The 22,232-nt window shown below is 54.5% G+C and overlaps 2 protein-coding genes across 4 annotated transcripts; one reads left to right on the top strand and one right to left on the bottom strand.

Annotated features, from left to right (window-relative positions):
- Positions 1-363: 363 nt before the first annotated feature.
- USH1G (USH1 protein network component sans) lies at positions 364-6,523 on the bottom strand. Of its 2 annotated transcripts, XM_037809571.1 has the most exons (3): positions 6,163-6,523; positions 2,807-4,024; positions 364-1,862 (listed from the first exon to the last, which is right to left on the bottom strand). In XM_037809571.1, exons 1-3 carry the CDS (start codon positions 6,324-6,326, stop codon positions 1,859-1,861), a joined length of 1,386 nt encoding a protein of 461 aa, XP_037665499.1. In that variant the 5' UTR covers positions 6,327-6,523; the 3' UTR covers positions 364-1,858. The 2 variants fall into 2 exon arrangements, with proteins under 2 accessions (XP_037665499.1, XP_037665500.1); XM_037809572.1 differs by lacking the exon at positions 364-1,862 and having other exon boundaries at positions 2,803-4,024.
- Positions 6,524-6,973: 450 nt separating this feature from the next.
- OTOP2 (otopetrin 2) lies at positions 6,974-15,401 on the top strand. 2 transcript variants are annotated; one of them, XM_037809627.1, is made up of 8 exons: positions 6,974-7,096; positions 7,353-7,538; positions 7,818-8,163; positions 8,639-8,775; positions 9,999-10,057; positions 10,632-10,765; positions 12,194-13,083; positions 14,927-15,401. In XM_037809627.1, exons 3-8 carry the CDS (start codon positions 7,851-7,853, stop codon positions 15,095-15,097), a joined length of 1,704 nt encoding a protein of 567 aa, XP_037665555.1. In that variant the 5' UTR covers positions 6,974-7,096; positions 7,353-7,538; positions 7,818-7,850; the 3' UTR covers positions 15,098-15,401. The 2 variants fall into 2 exon arrangements, with proteins under 2 accessions (XP_037665555.1, XP_037665556.1); XM_037809628.1 differs by having other exon boundaries at positions 12,197-13,083.
- Positions 15,402-22,232: the final 6,831 nt, after the last annotated feature.

The following is a 22,232-nucleotide window of genomic DNA, read 5'->3' on the forward strand; positions in this document are numbered from 1 at the left end:
TCCCTCAGCCCTGCCTCTCTATCAACTCCTACTTCAGGGAGGTGGGACGGTCCTTCAGAGATGCACGGGGGCGGGGGAGGGGTCGTGCTGTGTGTCTGGGGGGGGTCGTGTCCAGCGTCCATCCCAAGCTGCAGGACCCCCCTCCCAGGATATCAGGGCCCCCCTCCAAGGAACAGGGCCAAGTGCCCACATGCACAGAGAAGACTCTTTCCCACCCCCACCCTCTCGCTCTCTTTACCCTGCCTCTCTCCCACCTGCAAAGGATTAAAGCACAAGACGCAGGCAAGACAACGAGCTAGAACATTCTCTACAAAAGTTATAATGAGGTTGAGGGAGGTCACTGTGGAAGGCCCTGCAGAGCCCCAACCCCCACCCCCCAGCATGAGGGGCCGATGCAGTAAATGAATGGGGTGCAAGAGAGAAAGGGCAGTACCTGGGGCTCCCAGGAAGACAAGTCGGCACTTGGGTGGCCCTAGGCCCAGAGAATAGGAGGAAGGGCTGGGGTGGGCTCAGGGTCTCAGTGGCAGGCAGCCAAGCCCTCAGAACCCCGCAGTGGGGAGCGGGGACCACCTCCTCCCCCCACCCCGGCTCCGGGTGTGTGTGAATGGGGGGGCAAGGCCCCCACACCCGATGGACCCCTCCCAGAGGCCCCCTTCACAGACAGACCAGGGGAAGCCTGCAGTGTTCTTTGGGGGTTCTCTTTCCTCTGCCCCCATGGGGACCTGGGAGGGGCTGGGGGCTGCCCAATGGGAACTGTAGATAGACAGGAATTGGGGATTGCTGCCAAAGGGGGGCCATGACTGCAGGGCGTACGTATGTGCACACACACGTGTGTGAGTTCCTGAGTGCTTCTCCCACATCAATGACCTTGGCGTGGTCTGTCTGGAGAGCTCTGAGGGCACACGTCTGTCACCCCAGACTCACCACCATCACAGAGCAGGGACACACGGTGAGCTCTGGCTTGCCTACCACCCACATGGTCCTGGGACCCAGGGACAGCCAGCAGCTTAGTTTACCCACACCCCCAGGCCCCTCCAACATCCACGTGGCAGGACTCACCCACATGAGGCTGACATCCAGCTACGCCCTGCCTCAGTGCCTGTCCCAGGCCAGGTGACCCAAGGCAGCTGGCAGGTGCCATTCTCTAGCCCAGAGCAAGCTGCCAGGCTCGGGGACCCAATACTACAGCCTGCTGCTCTAGCACCTTGCCCCTCTGACCTGGTACCCAGGAATGGGGCTGGGAGGGGGACAGCCTGGCACTTCAGCTCCCCAGCCAAGGCCAGTGGGTAAGGAAGAAGGGGGCTGGCCAGGCTCGGGGACAGGGTGGGGACTGCAAGTCAGGGCATTTGGCTGAAGAGGCTGGCCTGGGACAGTCCCCTCTGGGGTGTATATGTGTGGGGAGGGGCCGGGGGGGAAGGTACCCCGAGCTCTTTCCATCATACAAGTGTAGGAAGGAAGCAAGTCTCCAGCTTGAGCTCAGAAGAGAGCAGGACCCTCCAATGAGGTGGGGGGGTGGGACATTGGCGCCTGAGACAGACAGTGACCTACCCCACTCCCAGCTGGCTCTGACCCCCGTCGTCTAGTCCCTGGGGACTACGATCCACTTGTCCCTTTTGGCTGCTCAGATGGGGGCGGCTCGGAGCTCTCAGAGCCCTCCGACGGCCCCAGGCCCCGCCCTCTGCTTCAAGGCGTGGTCAGGCTTTGGGGGGAGATGGCGCAGGCAGTCTTCGCCCAGGGGGTCTTCACTCAGGGGAGGGGACCCTCAGGGCTGCAGGGCTGGCGACTGTGAGGACCTTGCAGCCCACCTTGGGTTGTGGCAACTGGCAATTTGCTTTGGTCTGGGGAGAGGAGCTCCCGGTTACCTGTGGAAAAGAGACGACAGAAACAGAGGCCTCGGGTGAGGGCACCCGCTAGACCAGGACCGGACACCTTGACGACTTAGCCTTGCGCTCTCTGGGCCGCCTGGCCAGCCTGCGGGCGCCCTCCCCATTCTCCGGACCCTAAACCAGACCGCCTCCCCACACCCACCCCTGCCCCAGCATCCAGGGCAGGGCCGCAGATCTACCAAAATGGGTGGCAACATCTGCTGGGCTTTGTGGGATGCCGTGAGGAAGAGGTCAGACGGCCGTGGGCTCCCTCTGATGGCCCTTTCAAAATGGTATCTGCCCTCCGAGGCCCCCAATGGCCCCACTGGGAGAAGCTGTGCACATCCCTGACTGCAGGATTCAGGGACTAACAGGTAAAATATCTGCCACATTGGCCTGAGCCTTTGGGAGCTCCTCCCGGCAGCCACAGCCCACAGCCCCAGGAAGCACCTTTCCTCAAGCCCTAGAGCCACTCAGACCAGAGATCTGTCCCGGCTTCTTGGGGCGGGTTACTCTCATCCTCTGAGCCTCCACTTCCTCACCCATGAAAGTCTGCCTCCCACGGGAGGATTAAGTTGGGGAGGATTAAGTGAGACGTGCAAGGGCCTAGCCCCCTACCTGGGAGATGGGGCTCAGAGCATCCTGGAGGCCAGTCCTGTGGCTCCTCCAGGCTAAGACACCCATTTTGCCATGTTTCCATATCTCCAAAATCGAGGTGCCTTTTACATTAGCTGTGATAAGAAAGCCTCCTGTCATAATTAAATTGGCAGATTATTTTTCTGATTCGGTGGTAAAGAAAACAGTGGGGTGCCTTGCAATTGATGGTGACTTAGATTTTATGAAATATGGTATCCTACCCCCCTTACCCCTGAAAAAGCAGATGCTCCGCCCAGGGCCCTCCAACCTCCTGGCCCTCCCCAGCCCCAGCCGCAAGGACTCACAGCTCCGTGTCCTCCATGGCTGGCGGGCGCTCCAGCGCCTGCCGCCGCCTCCGCACAGCCCCCAGGATCTTCTTGCGCGGCCCCAGGGGGATGCTGATGCCGCGGAGGTCGAGGTCGGAGCACAGCATCAGCGCCTCTAGGTCGATCTTCTCCTGCCGCAAGAGGGTGGCCACTTCCTCCATGTGCAGCGAGGCCAGGAAGGTGTCCAGCGGGCTCGTCTCCGGCTCCAGGTCCTCATCCAGGCCCAAGTCCAGCTCGTCCCAGGGCAGCTCCTCCCCGCAGCTGCGGTCCTGCAGGCTGTTGGCACTGCCCAGGCTGTCGTCGTCCAGGCTAGGGAAGCTCTGCAGCCGACCCTGCAGCGGGCCCGCTCCCTCGGGTCCCCGGTCCTCGCGGCCCAGTCCGTGCAGCCCGCTGCTCAAGTAGTTCCTGCGGAACACCATGGTGCCCAGGCCGGGGCGCGTAAACAGAGAGTCATGGCCCGAGTCGGTGCTGACCTCCGAGTGGGCTGGCTCGGCTGCCAGCGTGGCACGGGAGATGCTGTCATCGTCCGAGACGAACATGTCCCGGAGCGGGGAGCGGCCCCACTCCTTGGGGTTGGCGTAGGTGCCCTGGCGCACGAACATCACGTCGCTGCCCAGCTGCAGCCCCGAGAGCGAGCGCACGCTCTTGCGGCCGTCCTCGGAGACCTTGAAGGTGCCCTCGCCGCCCTGCTTGCGCCGCTCCAGCTTCCGCTGGATCTTGGTCTTGCCCCTGGCGGTGCCGTGCAGCGTGGCCTGCGAGTAGGGCAGGTGGCTGCCCAGCGCCAGGTGCTGCAGCCGGCGGCTCAGGGTGCTGGACGTGAGGCTGGAGAAGCTGAGCGTGTCGGAGCGCTCGGCCAGCTCGCGCCGGTAGCGCCGCTCCATGCGCTGGTGGTGCTTGCGCTGCAGCTTGGCGCACTCGCGCACGCGCCGCTCCGCCTCGCGGAAGGCCTTGTCCTTCAGCTTGGCCACCAGCCGGGGGTTGAGGCTGCTCTGCTTGGCGGCCACAGAGTCCAGGCAGCGCACGCACTCCATGTGGCCCTTCCTGGCCGCCATGTCCAGCGGCGTGTGGTAGTCGTTGTCCAGGCACCAGATGTTGGCTCCGAAGGACACCAGGAAGGACAGGCAGTGCAGGTGGCCATTGGAGGCTGCCAGGTGCAAGGGCGTGTTGCCCCAGATGTCGCACTTGTCCGGGTCACCCCTGGAATGGAAGACACGTGGGACGGGGTGAGGCGAGTTGAGGGGCGGGCGGCCCGCCGGGGCTCCCAGGCTTGCCAGGCTTCCTTCCCCACGGCCACCCCAGGTCCCAAAGGGCCGTGGGCCCGAGACCTCTCCTCTCACTCGCGGGAACACGCTAACCTGCGCCACCGGACCCACCCGGGCTGAGCCTGCGGGAGAAACCCCGCCCCAGGGACCCAGGGGGTGGGGCTATGGGAAGGCGGGGCCAGGGCGGGGCCTTCCCCAAGATAATGAGGGCTGGGAATCTCAGAGGATAAATATTTGATGCCCAGAGAGAAAGGAGTGAATTATTCATGGGACCCGGCGGGGAGCTGGCCCCGAGAGGTGGTGGGCCAGGGCCGAGTCTGGGTCCCCAGGCAGGCGTGGGGGTGAGTGTGGCTGTGTGTGTGCTCGCGAGGGTGAGACAGGGTGGGGTGCCCTGGGCCTGAGCTCCGCGGCAGAGTACAAGGGTGTGTGCGTGCGTGTCGGCGGGCACAGCCATGTCTGCAGGGAGCAGGGCCAGGCCTGGCAAGCCCGCGTGTGAGCGCAGGTGTCGGGTCTTGGCCTGGCCCGGGAGGGGAGTGTGGGGGCAGCCAGGACAGGAAGGAAGGAGGCGGGAAGCCCGCTGGTTAGGCCCAGGCTGCCTTCGCCTCCCAGAGCTGCCCCATTGGTGGGAGCTCTGTTGAGACTGGCTGGAGTGGACTTGTCCTGGGGTCCCCATCCAGCTCCCTCCAACCCCCTCGGCACCAGACTGTGACCCCTTGGGAACCAGGGAGCTGGGTCTCCTGCAGAGCCTCCCTTGGTGACCTAGCTCAGTGCCCCTGCCCCACAGTAATGAGGCCACAGGGCCACCACCACCACCCCCAGGGCCAGGGGAAGAATCACTCCCTTGTCTCAGCAGCTCCCCGACACCCCACCTCCCCTTGGCTTCCCACCAGGGCTCCAAGTCCTGCAGGATGGTGTGGGGAGGGGCTGCAGGCATCTGGCTCACACCCCATCAAATGCCAATCCTCATCCTCTGTAAGATTGGGGTGCTTAACGTACCAAAAGGGAAGCCCTCTTCCTCCCTCCCATGGGTCTCCCTGAGGGGGACCGGGGACTAGGGGTCACTGTGTGCCTTTCTGAGGTGCAGAGGAGCTGCTCCCACATTCTGCTGGGCAGGACCCTAGGAGCAACCACACGTTCCACCACCCACCATGTGCCCAGGCCATGAGCCAGTGCCAGCCACCAGGGCCAGCTCGGCCCCTGCCCCTCCACCAAGATCCCCCAGGGCCAGTGCAGGTGAACCCCCCTGGGACACTCCTCCTCCTTTTCCCTTTCCAGGCCGCCCTTGGTGTTCAGCTCCAACTGATTTCTTCTAAAACCGCTGGGGGTGGGGGAGTTGTTCACCGTGCGATTTAGTCCAGGGGGTCCCACTTCAGTGGCTGTGAACCCTGCATTCCTCAGCTGCTACCTCTGAACCCCTTCCTGGGCCTTGACCCCCCGAGGAGGGTGAGGAGGGAGGTCCCTTCAGGGCAGCCACCTCACAGCCTCCCCATGCTCAGCTGTGACCTGCAGGGGGGAGGGGCATGGCAGGAGTTAATGGGGTGGCTGAGTCGGTGGCATTTGGTGCCGGGGACAGTGTCCATAAATCCCAGGGAGCAGGGTGAGTGAGAGAGCTGTGTGAGGCCCAGTCTGCGGGGAGATGTGGGCGCTGGCTGGGAGAGCCCTTTGGATCTGAGACTGGGGGTAAAGGGGCAGGAAAGACCCCCTCCTTTCCTAGCCCCCACTTTGGCCCCCCGAGGCTTCTCCGCCTTCTCCCAGGTTCTCACCATGCCCCTCTTCCAGGTAGCACCTGCTCAGAGTCCTCTCCAACTTTCCCCTGCCTCTGCAGCCTCGCCCACAATAATGGTGCCCCCCCCAGGTCCAGTCCCTCTCCTCCTAGTGCCCCATCCAAGTGTCCCCACCTCAGCTTCTCTCCCCTTCTCTCCCAAGACTGCCTGGCCCCAGGTCCTGCTTTAGGGTCCTGCGTTAGGGTCCATCCATGAAGCAGTGGAGAGGGGCTCCCAGGAAGGAGGAGATGTCCGGGGGGGCCCTTCTCACCCTCCCCACGCGGCATGGGGGAAAGGGGGAGGTACTCACCCTCGGCTTACAATGAGGCGCAGCGACTCCAGGTGGCCGTGGTAGGCAGCCCAGAGGGTAGGGGTCATGCCATCCTCGTCTGGGGCGTTCAGCTCCTTCCGGGTGGCCTCCTTGAGGAGCTCCAGGTAGCCGTCCCGGGCCGCCCGGTGGTACTGGTCGTTCATGGCGGCCGACTTGGACGGGGCGGGCAGGAGGCACGGGGAAGTGCCCCCCGCGGGGGAGGGCGGCGGGGCTAGGGATGAGGCATGGGGTTGGTGAAGGGGGCCTAGCAGGGGCCGGAGCCGCCAGCCCCCGCTGCGGCAGACGGAGGGTGAGGAGCGCCAGAGCCGCGGCTACCCGGACATCTGAGCCGCGCGCCCGGGCTGATGGAGAGGGAGGGTGTCGGGGGAGGATCTCTCGCGGCCCAGGGGGAACCGCCCCCGGGGCTTCTCCTGGGTCCTAAACACCCTGCTTCTGCCGCTCAGGGGTGACCCGCGCGGGGCCCTGGCCTTTCTCCGAAAGTGCCCACCCCAGCTCCCCCTGGGGACAGTCTGGGATCCGTCTTCACTAGAGCCCGGGCACTGCGGCTCCGGACTTCTCCACCCCTGCCCAAGGAACGGGCCAAGGGCTGGGCAGGGATGCCCGAGGGCGGCGTGGAAGGGCAGTCCTGAACACCAGGACAGTGGGCCTAAGAGGACAAGGCCGTCGGCGAGCAGGACGCGGCGATCCGGCCGCCACTCCCCCGCGCGGGTCTGCGAGCCGCCGCCCAGCAGGGAGCGCCAGAGGGCTGGGCGCGGGCTGCGCGAGCCGCGTGGGAAGCGCGCACGGAAGCCCCGGACTTCGCAGCCTCTAGCGGAGCAGGGGTAGCGGGGAGGGATAGACGCAGGAACTTCGATCACTGCGAGAGCCGTCGGGGAAAAGGGGGCTGGGGCCCGGATCTCGGGGCAGCACAGAGGTATAGGGCGCACCGGGGCTGGGCGGGCGCCCGGGTGCCTGCGGGTCCTTGGGGCGTTTTTAGGGCACCAGCCATCGCGGCTCTGGGGGGCCGGGATCGCGGGGCGCCGGGGGCGGGGTGCCTTCTGGGTGCCGCAGTGCGGGGCTGCGCCGGAGCCGGGCCGTGCCGGGGTGATGGCGGGGGAGAGGGCACCTCTTCCCGGATGAATATAAAATCTCGCCTTATCTGGCTCCGGCGCGTTCTTCCCTAAATTCAGCTCAGGGAGAAGATGGGTCATGTGAGCGGGACTGAGAGGTTTATGGAGCAGAGCTGTCAGCCCACCCGCGGCTGTAAATCACCCTGCCTTCCCCGTTATAAAGCGCCCGTCCAGCCCGGCGTGGGAGAGAGGAGACGCTCGCCTCCCCCCGGCCCCCAGCTCAGCTCGGGCTCCCGGCCAGGCCAGGTGGGTGCCCCGGGCCAGAGGCCGTCGGACTTTGCGGGTGGGGACTTTGCAAACGACAGGGACTCTCGACGGGGCTCCGTGCTGCGGCTGCCCTTTTCCTTCCGTCGAGGGGGCAGGCTCCAGCGTTTTTCTTCGGCTTCCCCAGCGCTCCTCCAATCCCCATGACCCTCAGCCCCCACCCTCGGGTTAGGAACTCCCCGGTTCCCATCTCTAGGGATATGATGGGGGAAGAAGAGCCCTCAGGGTTCACCTGGGGTCTTGCCCGCTTCTCCCCCACAGTGAACCCTCCAGCATCCCGCAGTCCACTCCGCCATGTCCGAGGAGCTGGCCTCGGGCCCGAAGGAGAGCCCGCCGGCGCCGCGGCCGGGGCCGCGTGAAGTGTGGAAGAAGGGCGGCCGGCTGCTGTCGGTGCTGCTGGCCGTGAACGTGCTGCTCCTCGCCTGCACGCTCATCAGCGGCGGCGCCTTCAACAAGGTGGCCGTGTACGACACCGACGTGTTCGCGCTGCTCACCACCATGATGCTGCTGGCCGCGCTCTGGACGCTCTTCTACCTCCTCCGCACCGCGCGCTGCCCCGACGCCGTCCCCTACCGGGACGCGCACGCAGGCCCCATCTGGCTGCGAGGTGCCGGGGGAGGTGGGGCGGAGGGGGGTGGGCCAGGCCGGAGACCTGAGAGGTTTCTTGGTTTCTAGGCAGGGCTTGATGTGGCTGGGGCGCGAGGCGGCCTGCAGTTAGGGGAGGAGAAGAAGGAGAGGGTCCTGGAGGAGGAACGAATAGTGGAATGGAAGGGGCCGTCTTTGCCCTGTCTAAAGACGGAGAGGGGTGGTCATGGGAGAGCCTTGGGTCCAGAGAAGCCAGAGAAGCTGAAGGAGGCCAAGCAGGACCCTCCACTGTCTCCACGTAGCCCCAAAACAGAGCGGTGGGGGCTCCCAGGACCTCGTCCATCACTTCTTCCATCTACTGAATCCCCCCACCCAACCATCCCACCACTCACCCATCCACCCACCCATCTCACCTCCCATCCTCAGAGCCCCCAAGAAGGGCCGGCTCTGCCTGTAAGCCTTCCCTCCTGCCTCTCTGCTCCCCGACTGGTCCCCAGGTGGGCTGGTGCTGTTTGGTATCTGCACGCTGGTCATGGATGTCTTCAAGACCGGCTACTACTCCAGTTTCTTCGAGTGCCAGTCAGCCATCAAGATCCTGTACCCCCTTATCCAGGCCGTGTTTGTCATCATCCAGGTGAGTGGGACGAGCATCCTTGAATGGCGTGGAGGGGAGCCAGCACTCGGCCAGGGGTCAGGAGACCTGAGTTCCTCTTTTCCTTCAACCCTAAGCAATTAGGAGAAGCGAGCAGAGGGCGGTGGTGAGGGTCAGATGAGCCCATAAATCTGGAAGCCTTTGGTAATGAGGTAATATCCAAATATAAGCTCCTCCTTAGGGGCCCTGCAATTTTATTTGACCTCTGCAGTGTTAGATAGCTAACACCTAGCAGGTGTGAGTTATGGCAGCGCCTCTGCCTGCTAGAACCTGGACCGTCCACCTCGGGTGCCCGGAGAGGGCATTGCTTTCAGCCTGGGGTCCTGCTCCCGCCATGGGGCAGGGCTGTTTGGCCTCTGTCCTGGTCCCTGGGTTGTGTACTCGTTTGCGGAGGAGGGTCTCCTGTAACTGGGATTTTTTCAAATAATTCCAAATATATATATCTATATAGATACAGATATAGATCTTTATTTCTTGCATAAACAACACTTTAGGATCTTCAGATCAAGATGTGACCGGAACAGACCACAGCCCGTGCCATGACGGGGATGACCACATGTGTGGGCCTCCCCGAAACCTCCCCCTGCTGCCCACGTTTCCACTATCCAGCACATTTATGACTCAAGCATTTATCTAGTTTCCATCGTTGACATTTTAGAAGTTTGAAGAGCACTCATGTAAAATGAAAACACAGATGACCGCACATCATCCAGTACCATAGCAAGGGTTCATTGACAACCAAACAAGAGCAAGACCTTGCAAGGGGACAAAGCATGAAGATGGGGGCAGGAGACATTGTGAAAGGGAGATGAGAAGTCACCAGAGAAGCTCTTTCTACTTTAGGCAAGACCTGGCCTGAGGCTGGCCTTGCTCCTGGAGAGAGATAACTCGTAGTCAAAACTCTGTTGGACTCTGTCTCCCACAGAACAGACACACAAACTCACACACGCAGTCCACCAAGACCAGAGTTTTACAGGTGACATTTGGCAACTCTTTAAAGAACAGACTACCACTATTTTATACAAACTGTTTCGTAGGATAAAGAGAATATTCCCCATCTCATTTCAGAAACTGAAACAAAGCCTGATAACTTATTCCCAGGGCTCTTAGGGTGGAGAGAACCCAAGTTTGAGCATGGACATGAACCCTGAAATGAGTTAAGTCCGTCTACAGAACAAATGATCCTCTCCGCTCTCTCTCCACAGACTTACTTCCTCTGGGTCTCTGCTAAAGATTGCATCCACGCTCACCTCGATCTGACCCGGTGAGTTCCTGTGCCACAGCTCAGTGCCAGTGGCAAGAGTGCCCACCTTGCAGAGGAGAAGAGGACGTTCCAACCTAGGGCATGGGTCCCCTTTCTGCCCCCTGGGTGGGGTCCCAGCCGAGGCCCCCTGACTCCTACCCCCCGGTGCCGTGTGCATGAGCATGAAGAGCACTCACGTAAAATGAAAACACAGATGACCGCACATCATCCAGTACCATAGCAAGGGTTCATTGACAACCAAACAAGAGCAAGACCTTGCAAGGGGACAAAGGATGAGGATGGGGCAGGAGACGTTGTGAAAGGGAAGTGTGCCTGGCAGGTTGGGTTGTGTAGCGGGCTGGGTAGGCCCAAGGCCCTGGAATCCCCTGGCCCTCTCCTGTGCAGATCCTCGCCAGGCGGAGTGTCCCTTCTGTCCTTCCAAACTCGGCTGCCCTGTTCGCAGCAAGGGCTTCGCTGCTTCTGGCCCCTCAAACCCATCTCCCATCTCCCAGTATAGCTCCCGGCTCCAGCTCGCCAGAGACCCACAGTGAGCCAAAGGCTCTCACTGGCCTCTTTGCTCTCGCTCCCCAAACAGGTGTGGTCTCATGTTCACACTCACCACCCACCTGGCCATCTGGATGGCAGCCGTGGTGGATGAATCCGTGCACCAGGCCCACTCCTACAGCAGTTTGCACAGCAACACCAGCCACTCCCGCCTCGCCCTCGACCGTGAGTTCCCACTGTGGACGAGCCCTGCCCGACGGCTGCCAGGCCACGGGCTGCTGCTCCCTGGGTCTGTAGCGTCGCTCTCCTGTGCCTCCACCTCCCCAGGAGCCTCCTCCTCCCCCAGACCCTACCTCGGAGGAAGTATGGATGTGGGTCACCCAGGAGATGGGGCACTGGGGGCATCGTCCTTAAAGGTGCAGGCTTGGCCCCCCTAGCGCCATCCCACCAGAGAAAGGGCTCAGCCTACAGGGAGATAGGTTAAGCTGGGGAAAGGAGATGGGAGGCAGAGTGGTTTGAAGATGGGGAGAGTCTGGGGAGGAGGAGAAGTGAGGAATAATAGTAACCAAAGTGTCATGACAGTGCATGAATTTGGTATCCAGGGCTGACAGTCATATACCCACACTCTTAACCCTCCCAACTTTCCTATCAGATGGATACTATTCATGTCCCCATTTTATGGATGAAGAAACTGAGGCATAGAGAGGTCAAGTAGTTTGCCCAAGGTCCCAGAGCTCAAAATTGGAGAACCCGTGTTCAAATCCATCTTTGCTTCAGCCAATATGCTATACTGAGGACAAACAGAGCCCACAGCCCCTCTGGTCCTGGCTCTCTGGACTTCTCCGAGGGCTCCTCACTTAGCCGGGACCAGATTAGACGGCCAAGTTCATCTGGACTGCGCCTGAAGGCATATATCCCTCCCCCACTCCCGGAGTGGGAAGGTCCAAGAACTGGAAGCACAGGCACCCCCCTCAGGGGGACCCAGGCCAGCAGGGGAGATGGAGGTTTCCTAGGATAGTGGAATTGGACACGGTGGGGCCATGGGGATGGGGAGTGGCATGCTGGGGAGAAACTGCCGGGCAGTTGGAAGTCAACTCATCTGCTTGAGCTCGGCCCTTACAAGTGGAGCCGCAGTATCTTCATCTGCAGAACCAGCTGGGAGGGTTCTGGAGAGCAGAAGAGATGTTTGTCAGGGCCCAGGTATCCCATAAGGCAGTGTCTGGATGCGAGATAAGATTCCTATCGGCGGGGTACAAACCGAAGTGACAAGAGGTCACGGTCAAGACCTGCTCACAGCAGCTCACTTTCCGGGCTGACAGATCCTGGGGAGAACTGCAAGGAAACTTGAGCTTTAGGGGTTCCCAAGAGGGCCACCTTCAAATAGGACCAGAACCTCATCCATCTCAGGGAGCTGGGGGTGGTTGCTGGTGGGCAGGCAGCGAGCATGTTTTCCTGCAGGGCGTTTCCCACAGTTTTGGCACACAGTAGGTGCTCAGTAAATATTTACAGAGTGAATGAATGTCCAGTGGTGAACGTGGCGGATGGGGACCCTACCCTGGGGAGGGTGACAATGTACGGGTGCAACTCTTGAGATGGGGCATCTCCAGGAAGACGAGAGGGCAGTTCAGCCCTAGAGTGTCCCTCTCTCTGCAGCAGAGCGTGCGGGCAGCCAGGATGGAGGAGGCTTCTGCTCCTGCAACACGGCCCTCTGCCAGATCTTCCAGCAAGGCTACTTCTACCTGTATCCCTTCAACATCGAGTACAGCCTCTTCGCGTCCACCATGCTCTACGTCATGTGGAAGAACGTGGGCCGGCTGCTGCCCTCCACCCATGGCCACGGCCACGGCCACGGCCACTCCCTGACCCGGGTCAGCCTCTTCCGGGAGACCTTCTTTGCCGGTCCCATCCTGGGTCTGATCCTCTTTGTGGTGGGTCTGGCCGTCTTCATCATCTACGAGGTTCAGGTGAGCGGGGAGGGGGCCCGCAAGCGGCAGGCCCTGGTCATCTACTACAGCTTCAACATCATCTGTCTGGGGCTCATGACCTTGGTCAGCCTGAGTGGCTCAGTCATCTACCGCTTCGACCGCCGGGCCATGGACCACCACAAGAACCCCACGCGCACCCTGGACGTGGCCCTGCTGATGGGTGCGGCCCTGGGCCAGTACGCCATCTCCTACTACTCCATCGTGGCTGTGGTGGTGGGCCTGCCCAGGGACTTGCTGGGGGGCCTCAACCTGGCCCACGCCCTGCTCATGATTGCCCAGCACACCTTCCAGAATGTCTTCATCATCGAGAGCCTCCACCGGGGGCCTCCCGGGGCCGAGCCTTACGACGCAGCCCCCAAGGAGCCCTGCCACGGTCTCACCTTTGCCAACCTGGACGCCCTCCACACCTTGCCCGCCTGCCCGCCCACCCCCAGGCTGGACGGCCCCAGCCCTGCAGACCCTCAGGAAGCAGTGGCTGTCATCTTGGCCCCCAGAGGCCACTGGAGACGCCGGTGCCTGAAGGACATTTCTCTTTTCCTCCTGCTCTGCAATGTCATTGTGAGTGGTGGGGTGGGGCGCTGGGGGGAGGAAGGGCGAGGAAGGGTGCTTTTTTGGGTTCATTCACTTAACCTTCTCTGGCTCGCCCCCAGCCCACTTGAGAATTTTACAGCACTCTAGGAAAGGACCAAGTTTGGACAGGGCAAGGTGCTGCCCTTGGGCAAAAAGCATCTCAGGGCACACAGGGAGAATGGCATCCCAGTGTTCTCACAGCAAGGCAGCGGTTGGAAATGGAGGGGTCCCAGGGACTGCTGTTGTGGGGGGCTGGGCAGAGGGGAGACGGAGCTGGGAGAGCTGGTGTGGAGGGCGGGGGCCCACACCCCCAGGTCGGAGGTGTGACTGCTCCCCGGGACTTGTGACCTGCCTGCTTCTCAGAATAAGTGGAGCAGCCTCAGGAAGTAGCAGGGAGCAGCGTAAGTGTGAGCAGTCTGCGAGCAGAGGGCACAGCGGGCTGGCCGGGGAGGGGGTGTCTGCACGCCCCTTCCCCGTGATCCGGCAAAGCCCCTCACCAGAGCAGCTCTGCCATCTGGCATCCGACTTCAGCCCGTTTATTATAGATATGCCCTGTATGGAAACACCCCCATGCAGATACACTCTCAGTAAAGGGGCACCCCAATCCAGAAGCACTCCCATTGTAGCTACAGCCCAATATAGAAATGCCCCAGCGTAGACAGAATTTCCAGTTGGGAAAGTGCTAATATAGAAACATGTACCAAAGTGGGTCCTTCCCAGATAGAGAAGACGCCTCTACTGAGGGCTTGACTCAATATAAACACAGCGCCCTTAGCTGTGCCCTCCCATAGAAAAAGACCCCAATATAGAATCGCCCTTAATATCCCCAGAGCGGATCCATCCCCAGGGTGGTCCACACACGATGCACCGGTGGTCCTGGCTAAGTGTTCTCAGAGGAGCCCCCACTGTGCATGCAGCTCGCCCTGTGCAGTCACCGTCCCAGAGATGCGGCCACCTCCCTGCTAAAGAGAGACCCCCATTCTCTGCCCTCCCCTCCAGGAGAAGCAGTGGGGTTGGAGATCTCATGTTTGGGGCCAGCTTTGCTGCCCGGCCCCACCCTGTCCCCCCACCTCCCCACCAGCTGGAGTCACCTTCTAGAAGGCTTTTTCTGCTCCAGGTGGCCCAGCCTGGACCATCTCAGAGAGGGTCCGCTCCAGCCCCTTCATTGTAAAGGACAGAAGCTGAGGCTCAGAAAGGGGCAGAGTGGTGCCCCAGGATGCACAGCTAATTAGGGGAAGGGAGACGGTTGCCTCCAAACCTTTGTTCTTTACTCCCGACCTCAACCAGGGGAGCTCATGGTCAAAGATGAGGCAGGATTCCAGCTTCCAGCTCCTTCTCCTGAGGCTGGGGGTGGGGTGGGGGGAGCTCTCAGAGGGCTGGGTCACCGTGGGGAGGGGTAGCCATTTGGCAGGACCCTAAACTGGCTGCCCTGGGCCTTACTGATTCCACCACCACCACTGATTGCACGCACATCTCTCCAGGGAAGAAGTGCCGATTTAGCCGTTTGTACCTAATTCTCACGTCATCTCTTGAAACCCTCTTTTCCCCTCCCTCTCACCCCATGAGCAGGCCCTGCTAAGAGCGTGGTGGGAGATGTGACCACCAGCGAAGCCCTAGCCTTGGGGTGGGCAAGCTCAGCTGAGCAGTTTCCTGAGCTCCTTGCCAGGCCCTGTCCAAGAAACTGATGGTCCCCGTTCAGTTACACCCACCCCGTCTGTCCACCATGCTGGAAGGCCAGGGTCCTTCCTGTTGCAGCCTGGCAAAGCCCATGGAAATGAGCCCATGGGTGCCAGGATGGGCAGGGCCCTGACACACCCCTCTCTCTTCCCAGCTGTGGATCATGCCTGCCTTTGGGGCGCGCCCCCACTTCAGCAACACCCTGGAGGTGGACTTCTACGGCTACTCCCTCTGGGCCGCCATCGTCAACATCTGCCTGCCGTTCGGCATCTTCTACCGTATGCACGCCGTCTCCAGCCTGCTGGAGGTCTACGTGCTGTCCTGACGCCCCACCAGGGACACAGGGCTCAGCCCAGGGGCCCACCCAGAGCTCCTCCCGGGACGAGCCCTGGTCTCTGTGGCTGCTGAGTGGAATTTTCACAAAAGTTATTTTTAAATATGAGTTTTTAAATCACCATCAGGACCTGCCCCCCTGCTGCAGCCCAGCCCTGGGGCATGGGGCACCCGGGAGTCGGGAATCCCGGCCCAGGACCTCTCCCTGCGGTTCTCCTCAGACGGGGCTCAGGTGCCACCCCCTCCCCAGCCCTGTGGTCTGAGCAGTGCTGCTGCCTGGAGCTGGGAACCAATAAACCTGTGATTTGCCCCTGCTCCTACTTCTTGTCTCACCCACCCCATCTAAGATTGTCCTAGAAGAGGATCCTGGGGGTCAGAGTGGGCTGGGGCCCCTGGAGAGGTTTCAGTTCCAAGCTTTTCAGGCAGTGAGCCAAGTCTGAATTACAGACAGCTAAGAAGTTGGTAATAAGTTGGTAATTGGGTGGCTGGGTGGTGCTGGGTGGAGTTTTGCTTCATCCCCAGGATGACATATATGTATCATCAGGTTTTTTTTATGTGGCCCATGACCCAAAAAGGTGAGTTAGAAAGCACTCACCTAGTCTAACTGCCACACTTTATGAAGAAGGAAACAAGCCCAGAAAGGGGAAGTGACTTGCCCAAGGTCACATGGCTAACGAGTGACAGAGCCTTTCCACTAACAATTTTCAAACTTTTTTAAAGCAGCAGAACATTTCCACCCCACCCCACCCCACCCATACACACAAATAAAATATCTCAGGAACCCAAGTTTATAACATAGACGTAACAGGGCTGTTCTAGTTTAAGAGGATTTGGGGGGACTAAGATTCTCACTTCCTGGGCCTCCCCTTACCCACCACTCCCACTCCCTGGGGGTCCCCGAGGCTCTGCTCCAAAGCCCAGCGTCTTCCACTATTCTAAAGGTGTTGAGAAGGACGTAGGAGGGAGGGAGACAGAAGGTCCGACGGGTCAGGGAGAGACTGAAAGGGAAGCACTGAAGTCAGAAAAGGAGGAAGAGCTGGTGGCCAGCCAGAGGCAGGTAGAGGGGGCCTGGCTGGGGTGGGGCCGGCTGTCTTGGGGGAGAGTGGAAGAGAACGGGTGCTGCAGCACTTGGACCACAGGGGACTCCTGAGAGTGGATGAACCATCAGCAGGATGAAGTGGGCTGGGTCCCAGAGGCTGCAGAGGGTGCTGGGGAGGGCCCCAGTGTTACCGCTCAAAAGTGAGTCCTTGCCCGACACACACTGATCAGTAGACACTGGGATTTTGAGAAGAGAGTTTATTGCTAAGCACAGAGCAAGGAGATCAGGAGGCCTGGGGGCCATACATCTGTCTCCCTCCCTGAACTGGAGAAACTTGCAGTGTTTCACAGCATTCAAACAAAGGCAGGCTTGGGATCATGTGCAAGTGGTCGGTTCTAGGCAGACTCATGTTACTTCATTAATATTCATTAAGGGGCTTCACAGGAGGGGCACCACACTTCAGGGGGCTGCCTGCAAGGGAACCTGACTTTCAGGGTTGCAAAACAAGATAAGGGGATACAAGTGGCCACAGTCATGAGTTGTCTTGTTACTGTCCAGTTACAGGGTACAGATAATACAGTTTCAAAACATAGCATCAGAATTAAAGAAAAAAGGCATCTAGGGTACAGTTCACCGAGTTATAACAGTTACAGATATTTGCTTCTGGCTACGTTACAATATATCAGAAAGCAAGAAAGCACTTAAAGAATGATTCAATGGCAGCTCTAATTATATTTGTTGGTGCTCTGCTACGATCCCCGTGTTTCAGTTTGCTAAAACTGCCAAAATGCGATATACCAGAGATGGACTAGCTGTTAACAATTGGCTTTATTAGCTTGCAATTTTACAGTTCTAAGGCCATGAAAATGTCCAAATTAAGGCACCAACAGGATGATAGCTTCTCTGAAGGAAGGCCACTGGCATCCAGGGTTCTGCTGTCAGATAGCAAGGCACATGGCCAGCGTCTGCTGGTCCTTCTCTCCTGGGTTTTGTTCCTTTCAGCTCCTGGCTTTCTCAGCTCCTCTGGGCACTTTCCTCCAAGCTTCTCTGGGTGTTTCTCAGAGCCCTCTGGCTTTCTTCTGTCCTATATCCCCTCATAAAGGACTCCAATAAAGGATTAAGACCCACCTTGAATTGGGTGGGTTTACATCTCAATTGAAACAACCTAACCAAAAGGTTCCACCCACAATAGGTCTACACCCACAGGGATGGATCAAAAGAACACGGCCTTTTCTGGGGAACGTACCAGCTTCAAACAAGTACATCCCCTCTTTTGTTTACCCATTCCTCAATCTTAAGGGATGTCTGGGTGATGATCCCTCTAACTTCTTCCTGCTGAAAGGGGACATAGATACTACGGGTAATTGTCTTGCTTGCAGTTGAAGGTCTTCATGAGTTGTTCTTGGAGGGACTGGTTTTCCTGAGTTTCAGTGCTTAACTGGTGTAGGAATAATCAGGAGGCTTTACGTTTCCGAAAAATAACTTAATAAGTAAATCGAAAATATAAGTTCAAATAAAAGAAGTAGAAGGATTATGATTAGGGGATTTACAAGTGAATATAACCATGTTATACTGGAAACAGCTTTATGTAGATTCTTAGATAGAGCTCAGGGTGTTGATTTTATGTGGCCATGTGGCTTGCTTTTGGCCTCTGGATGTTCTCAGGGCTCTTAGCAGCAACTGCGCTTGAGGCCTGGCATGCTGTGGTAGTTGGTGATATCTGGTTGAGATGCATAAGGGTAACCTCTAGAATGACCTCCCGACCCTATTTGAAATCTCTTAGTCATAGAAATTGCCTTTTTTTTTTTTTTTTTTTTTTTTTTTTAGCATTTCCCTCTTTTGATTAAGAGCTCTCTCTCTGAAAGTATTGAGGATCAACATTTGGTATGATCCCATGGGGCCAGGGAAGCTAATCCCTGGGAGTCATGACCCATGTAGGGGAAAGGTAGTGAGTTTGTTTGTAGAGTTTGGCTTAGAAAAGGCCAAACTGAATAACAAGGAGGTTTCCTGGGGGTGAACTTTATAATCAGGCTTAGTTTTGTCATTACAGAAATAAGCTTTAAAAGTGCAAGTTTCAAGATCGAGGGCTTGGTTTATTAGTATATTTCCTGTTACAAGGCAATGTTCATATATTTCAGAGTCTATTTTCATTGGTTTCCTTGTTATAAGTTTAAATGAAGATAATTTGCTTTCTAACAGGAGTGGATCGTAGATTTAGACCATGTTTTGATTACAGTTTCAGCAAACGAGAGAATAGCAGGAATTCCCCAGGTGGGGAAGCTTACACTCGATGCTTTTTTTCTCTAGCCCCTCAAGGGATTTTACAAATACTTTTTCATTTTATGTTCAAAATATTTTGAAATGCATCAAGGAATTATATCAGCTTATACAGAATACTAAGATTTTATTTCTTATTTTAGGTTCTATGTTAAATAAAGCGGAGGTAGGCTGTTCAAAAAACTGACTAAACAGGTTAAATCAGATTGTGTGCCATAGAAAATTCAGATTTTGGACAAAATAAATCTCTCTTCCTTGGTCTCATATAGAAATTAAAGTCTCAAAATACAGATAATATTACTCTCTATCTTGTATTCTGGAGAATTCCAATTCTGAGTCTCAGGTGCCACAGAGACACCCAAAGTTCCAGGGAGCTATTAGGTTACATAAAGAATAAAGCATTCCAGAATTCAGAAATCACAATCAAATCCCAGAAACAAATGTGACTGCTGCAAGAGCTTATAACTGAGGTCCTGATTCTTTTATGAGTATTTTCTAAATGAAGCCATTTTTAGAAATAAAAATATTCAACAACTAACTTATATTGAATTTATTAACCATAGATCATAGCAGAAGTTTTGTCCTGTTCCACCTTTACATTTTCCCTAGGGTTATGTTAATTAGCAGACAGAATATAAGTCACAGACTTGCTTCCTTTTTGAAGTCCCTTTTTGTTGAAGATGAAGCTCTGATCTGCAGCTGACTGCAAAGCACTTTCAGAGAAGCATCAAAGTAAAACAATGTAGTTGACAAGGAAATTTGGTTCTTTCTGTGACAAATAACATCTTTAAAATAACTAAAACCATGACTAACAATATCATCCTGTCATCTAATACCATGCAAATACCATGCAGATCGATATCAAGACATAACACGAACAGTAAGAACACTGGTAAGCCTCCAGGAATTTTATATAATCTTTAAATATTTTTATGAATAATTTGTTATCAATATAAATTCAACTATTAGAAGGTAAGAAAATCCTTTTTTAGAAAACCTTTTCTATTTTGACAGCATTCTTATACAATTCATAGCATGTTAAACGGACTTAACTATTTTTAGCACTCTTCTTTTTGCAAAGTGAAAGAATAAAATCCTCTGCGATTCTCCAGGGGCCCCTTGGAAAATATTAAAGTCAGTTTGAAATAAAAGACATTCCTTAGGGTTTGACCTTCAATTGAATATTATGTTAACCAGGAAAAAGGTCACTGTGAAACAATATTTAATATTTGGTTCTGTAACTAAAGTTAGAAAAGTCTTAGTTTTTTTAAAGGTGAGAAGATTCGTTTTTTAAGACAATACAGGATGATCAGGTTAACATTAACATCAGTGGAGATATTATTTTGACATGACATAGAGTCTTTGTGGCTTTTTTTCTAACAACCAAGGACATGGTAAAGTTAACATAAAGTACAAGAAATTATTCTGATAAAACATACTTTTTGCCTTTTACATTGATGTTCAGAAAAAAACACTTTCATAATCTCTTACTAAAACAGACCAATAATTGAAGAAAATGGCACTTTAATAGAGAGAAAACTAAATTTTAATTTTGCACCAATATATTATTTGATATTCAGACTTTCAAAAAAACTTTATAGATAGACTCATCAAATCTTACCCAACTTTGACCACAAGAAATAAATATCCTTTTCTGTGAACCTTCTGCAACTTTCTCTATATATTCAGGTCTTGTCTTACATTTTGTTTCTTTCTCATTCTGTAACAACCAGTCATTTTATTTTAGGACAAAATTACTCTTTTTCCTTAACAAAAAATACATCCTGTATACCTGTTCTGGTTTGCTAACGCTGCCTCTTCACAAAACACCAGAAATAGATGGCTTTTATAAAGGGGGTTTATTTGGTTACAAAGTTACAGTCTTAAGGCCATAAAGTGTCCAAGGTAAGTCATCAACCATCGGGTACCTTCACTGGAGGATGACCAATGGCGTCCGGAAAACCTCTGTTAGCTGGGAAGGCACGTGGCTGGCATCTGCTCCAGAGTTCTGGTTTATACAAAATGGCTTTCTCCCAGGACATTCCTCTCTCAGATCCTGTGCATTCTTCAAAGTGTCCCTCTTGGCTGTAGCAAGCTTGCTCCTTCTGTCTGAGCTTATATAGTGCTCTAGTAAACTAATCAAGGCCCACGCTGAATGGGCAGGGCCACACCTCCATGGAAATTATCTAATCAGAGTTATCACCTTCAGTTGGGTGGGTCACATCTCCATGGAAACAAAGAATTACAATCTAATCAACATTAATATGTCTGCCCCCACAAGATTACATCAAAGAACATGTTGTTTTCTGGGCAACATAATATATACAAACTGGTACAATACCTTACATACTTAAGTTACCAAAATGATTTTGGAAACTGTCTTCAAGCAAATATCGTACAACTTACAATTACTGTGAAAATCAAAGTTGTCAGACTCAATTTGGTTAAATGCAAACATAATTTTTTCTTTATTTTAAATACTTAGTAGATGCAATGTTAGCTCATTAGATTAGTAAATCTGTATAAATTTAGGGGGAACGTACTTAAGTAAAACTAAACTGCATGCTTGTATTGTACTGAGCTTATAGGAGATAGTTTTCAGAAATATTGCTTTCTTCAGTTTCTTCTTTTATCAGTATGTTGGTGAGATATATTGTGAAACTCTTACAAGGATATATTTCTGAAATAGTTTTTTGGAGGTAAGTAGGGAGGGTTTGATATTAGGGCCAAGTTGTGATTTAGTTGCAGGTTTATAAAAGCAGTCAGTTGTTTTTCTTTTTTTCTTTTCAATAGATTTGTCTGGTTTAAAAGTAGTAAACTTTAACAGCACCAATTCTATTAATGTGGCTATCCAGGTCTAATTAGAATTAACATGGAAACAGAACAAGGAACATTAATGTTGTCAGCTTGAAGTTTTGTGGTTTTTTAAATTCATATTCTTTGTTCTTTTTAAATAATATAATGAAATTGGGCAAATGAAACTTCTATGAAAACATGTTTTGCACAAGCAGATTTGTCCAAATATTTAAAACACCTTCGTCAATGCACTTTTGAAACAGTAATATACAATCTTTTCATAAGGATTAATGGCACGTATAGATATTACATTGTCCTCCAAAAAATCCAATGCATTGTATATGAATGAATTTTGAAATCTATAAAGCTATTTTGTCTCTAAAGTGTTGTTAAGTCCTTATTAGGTATACACACAAATTTAATTTATACGAAGCTTGGAGAGAAATTTTTTAATGAACTACCTTTATTTATGAGATCATTAAGTCATAAGCATTCAAAATATTTACTCTAGATTATACTCCCTTCTTATTACAAGATTCTCAAAAATGTAGTGGATCAACTTAGAGGCCAAAGAGCATTTGGCAGGGAGAGATGCTGCTGCTTCGGGGAAGGTTTAAGGTTTTTTTCCCCCTTGTCCAGGTTGTTTATAGTAATCACAAGTACTGGTGCCCTGAACCCTGGTGCCTAAAGGATTTGGGGGACTTATTTAGCTGCAGTTTTAGCTTGAGAGGATCTCTTTTTTCTCAGTTTTTTTCCTTTCCAAATAGTTTTGTCTCTCTAGATTTCCGCATGACCTTCATCAGCAGTTCTGTATATTAACTGGCAAAGGTCTGAGTATCCAGACTTGTAAGGCTGAATGATAATATTACCATTATAGACAAGAGGTTTCAAAAAGCACCAGAAGTCCCAATTTCTGGGACTCCAGGAGGAAAAAAAAAAAATATATATATATATATATATATATATATATATATATATATATATGTATGTATACACACACACACACACACAAATA

The sequence above is a fragment of the Choloepus didactylus genome, chromosome 18, assembly GCF_015220235.1.
Source record: "Choloepus didactylus isolate mChoDid1 chromosome 18, mChoDid1.pri, whole genome shotgun sequence".
NCBI classification, from domain to species: domain Eukaryota; kingdom Metazoa; phylum Chordata; class Mammalia; order Pilosa; family Megalonychidae; genus Choloepus; species Choloepus didactylus.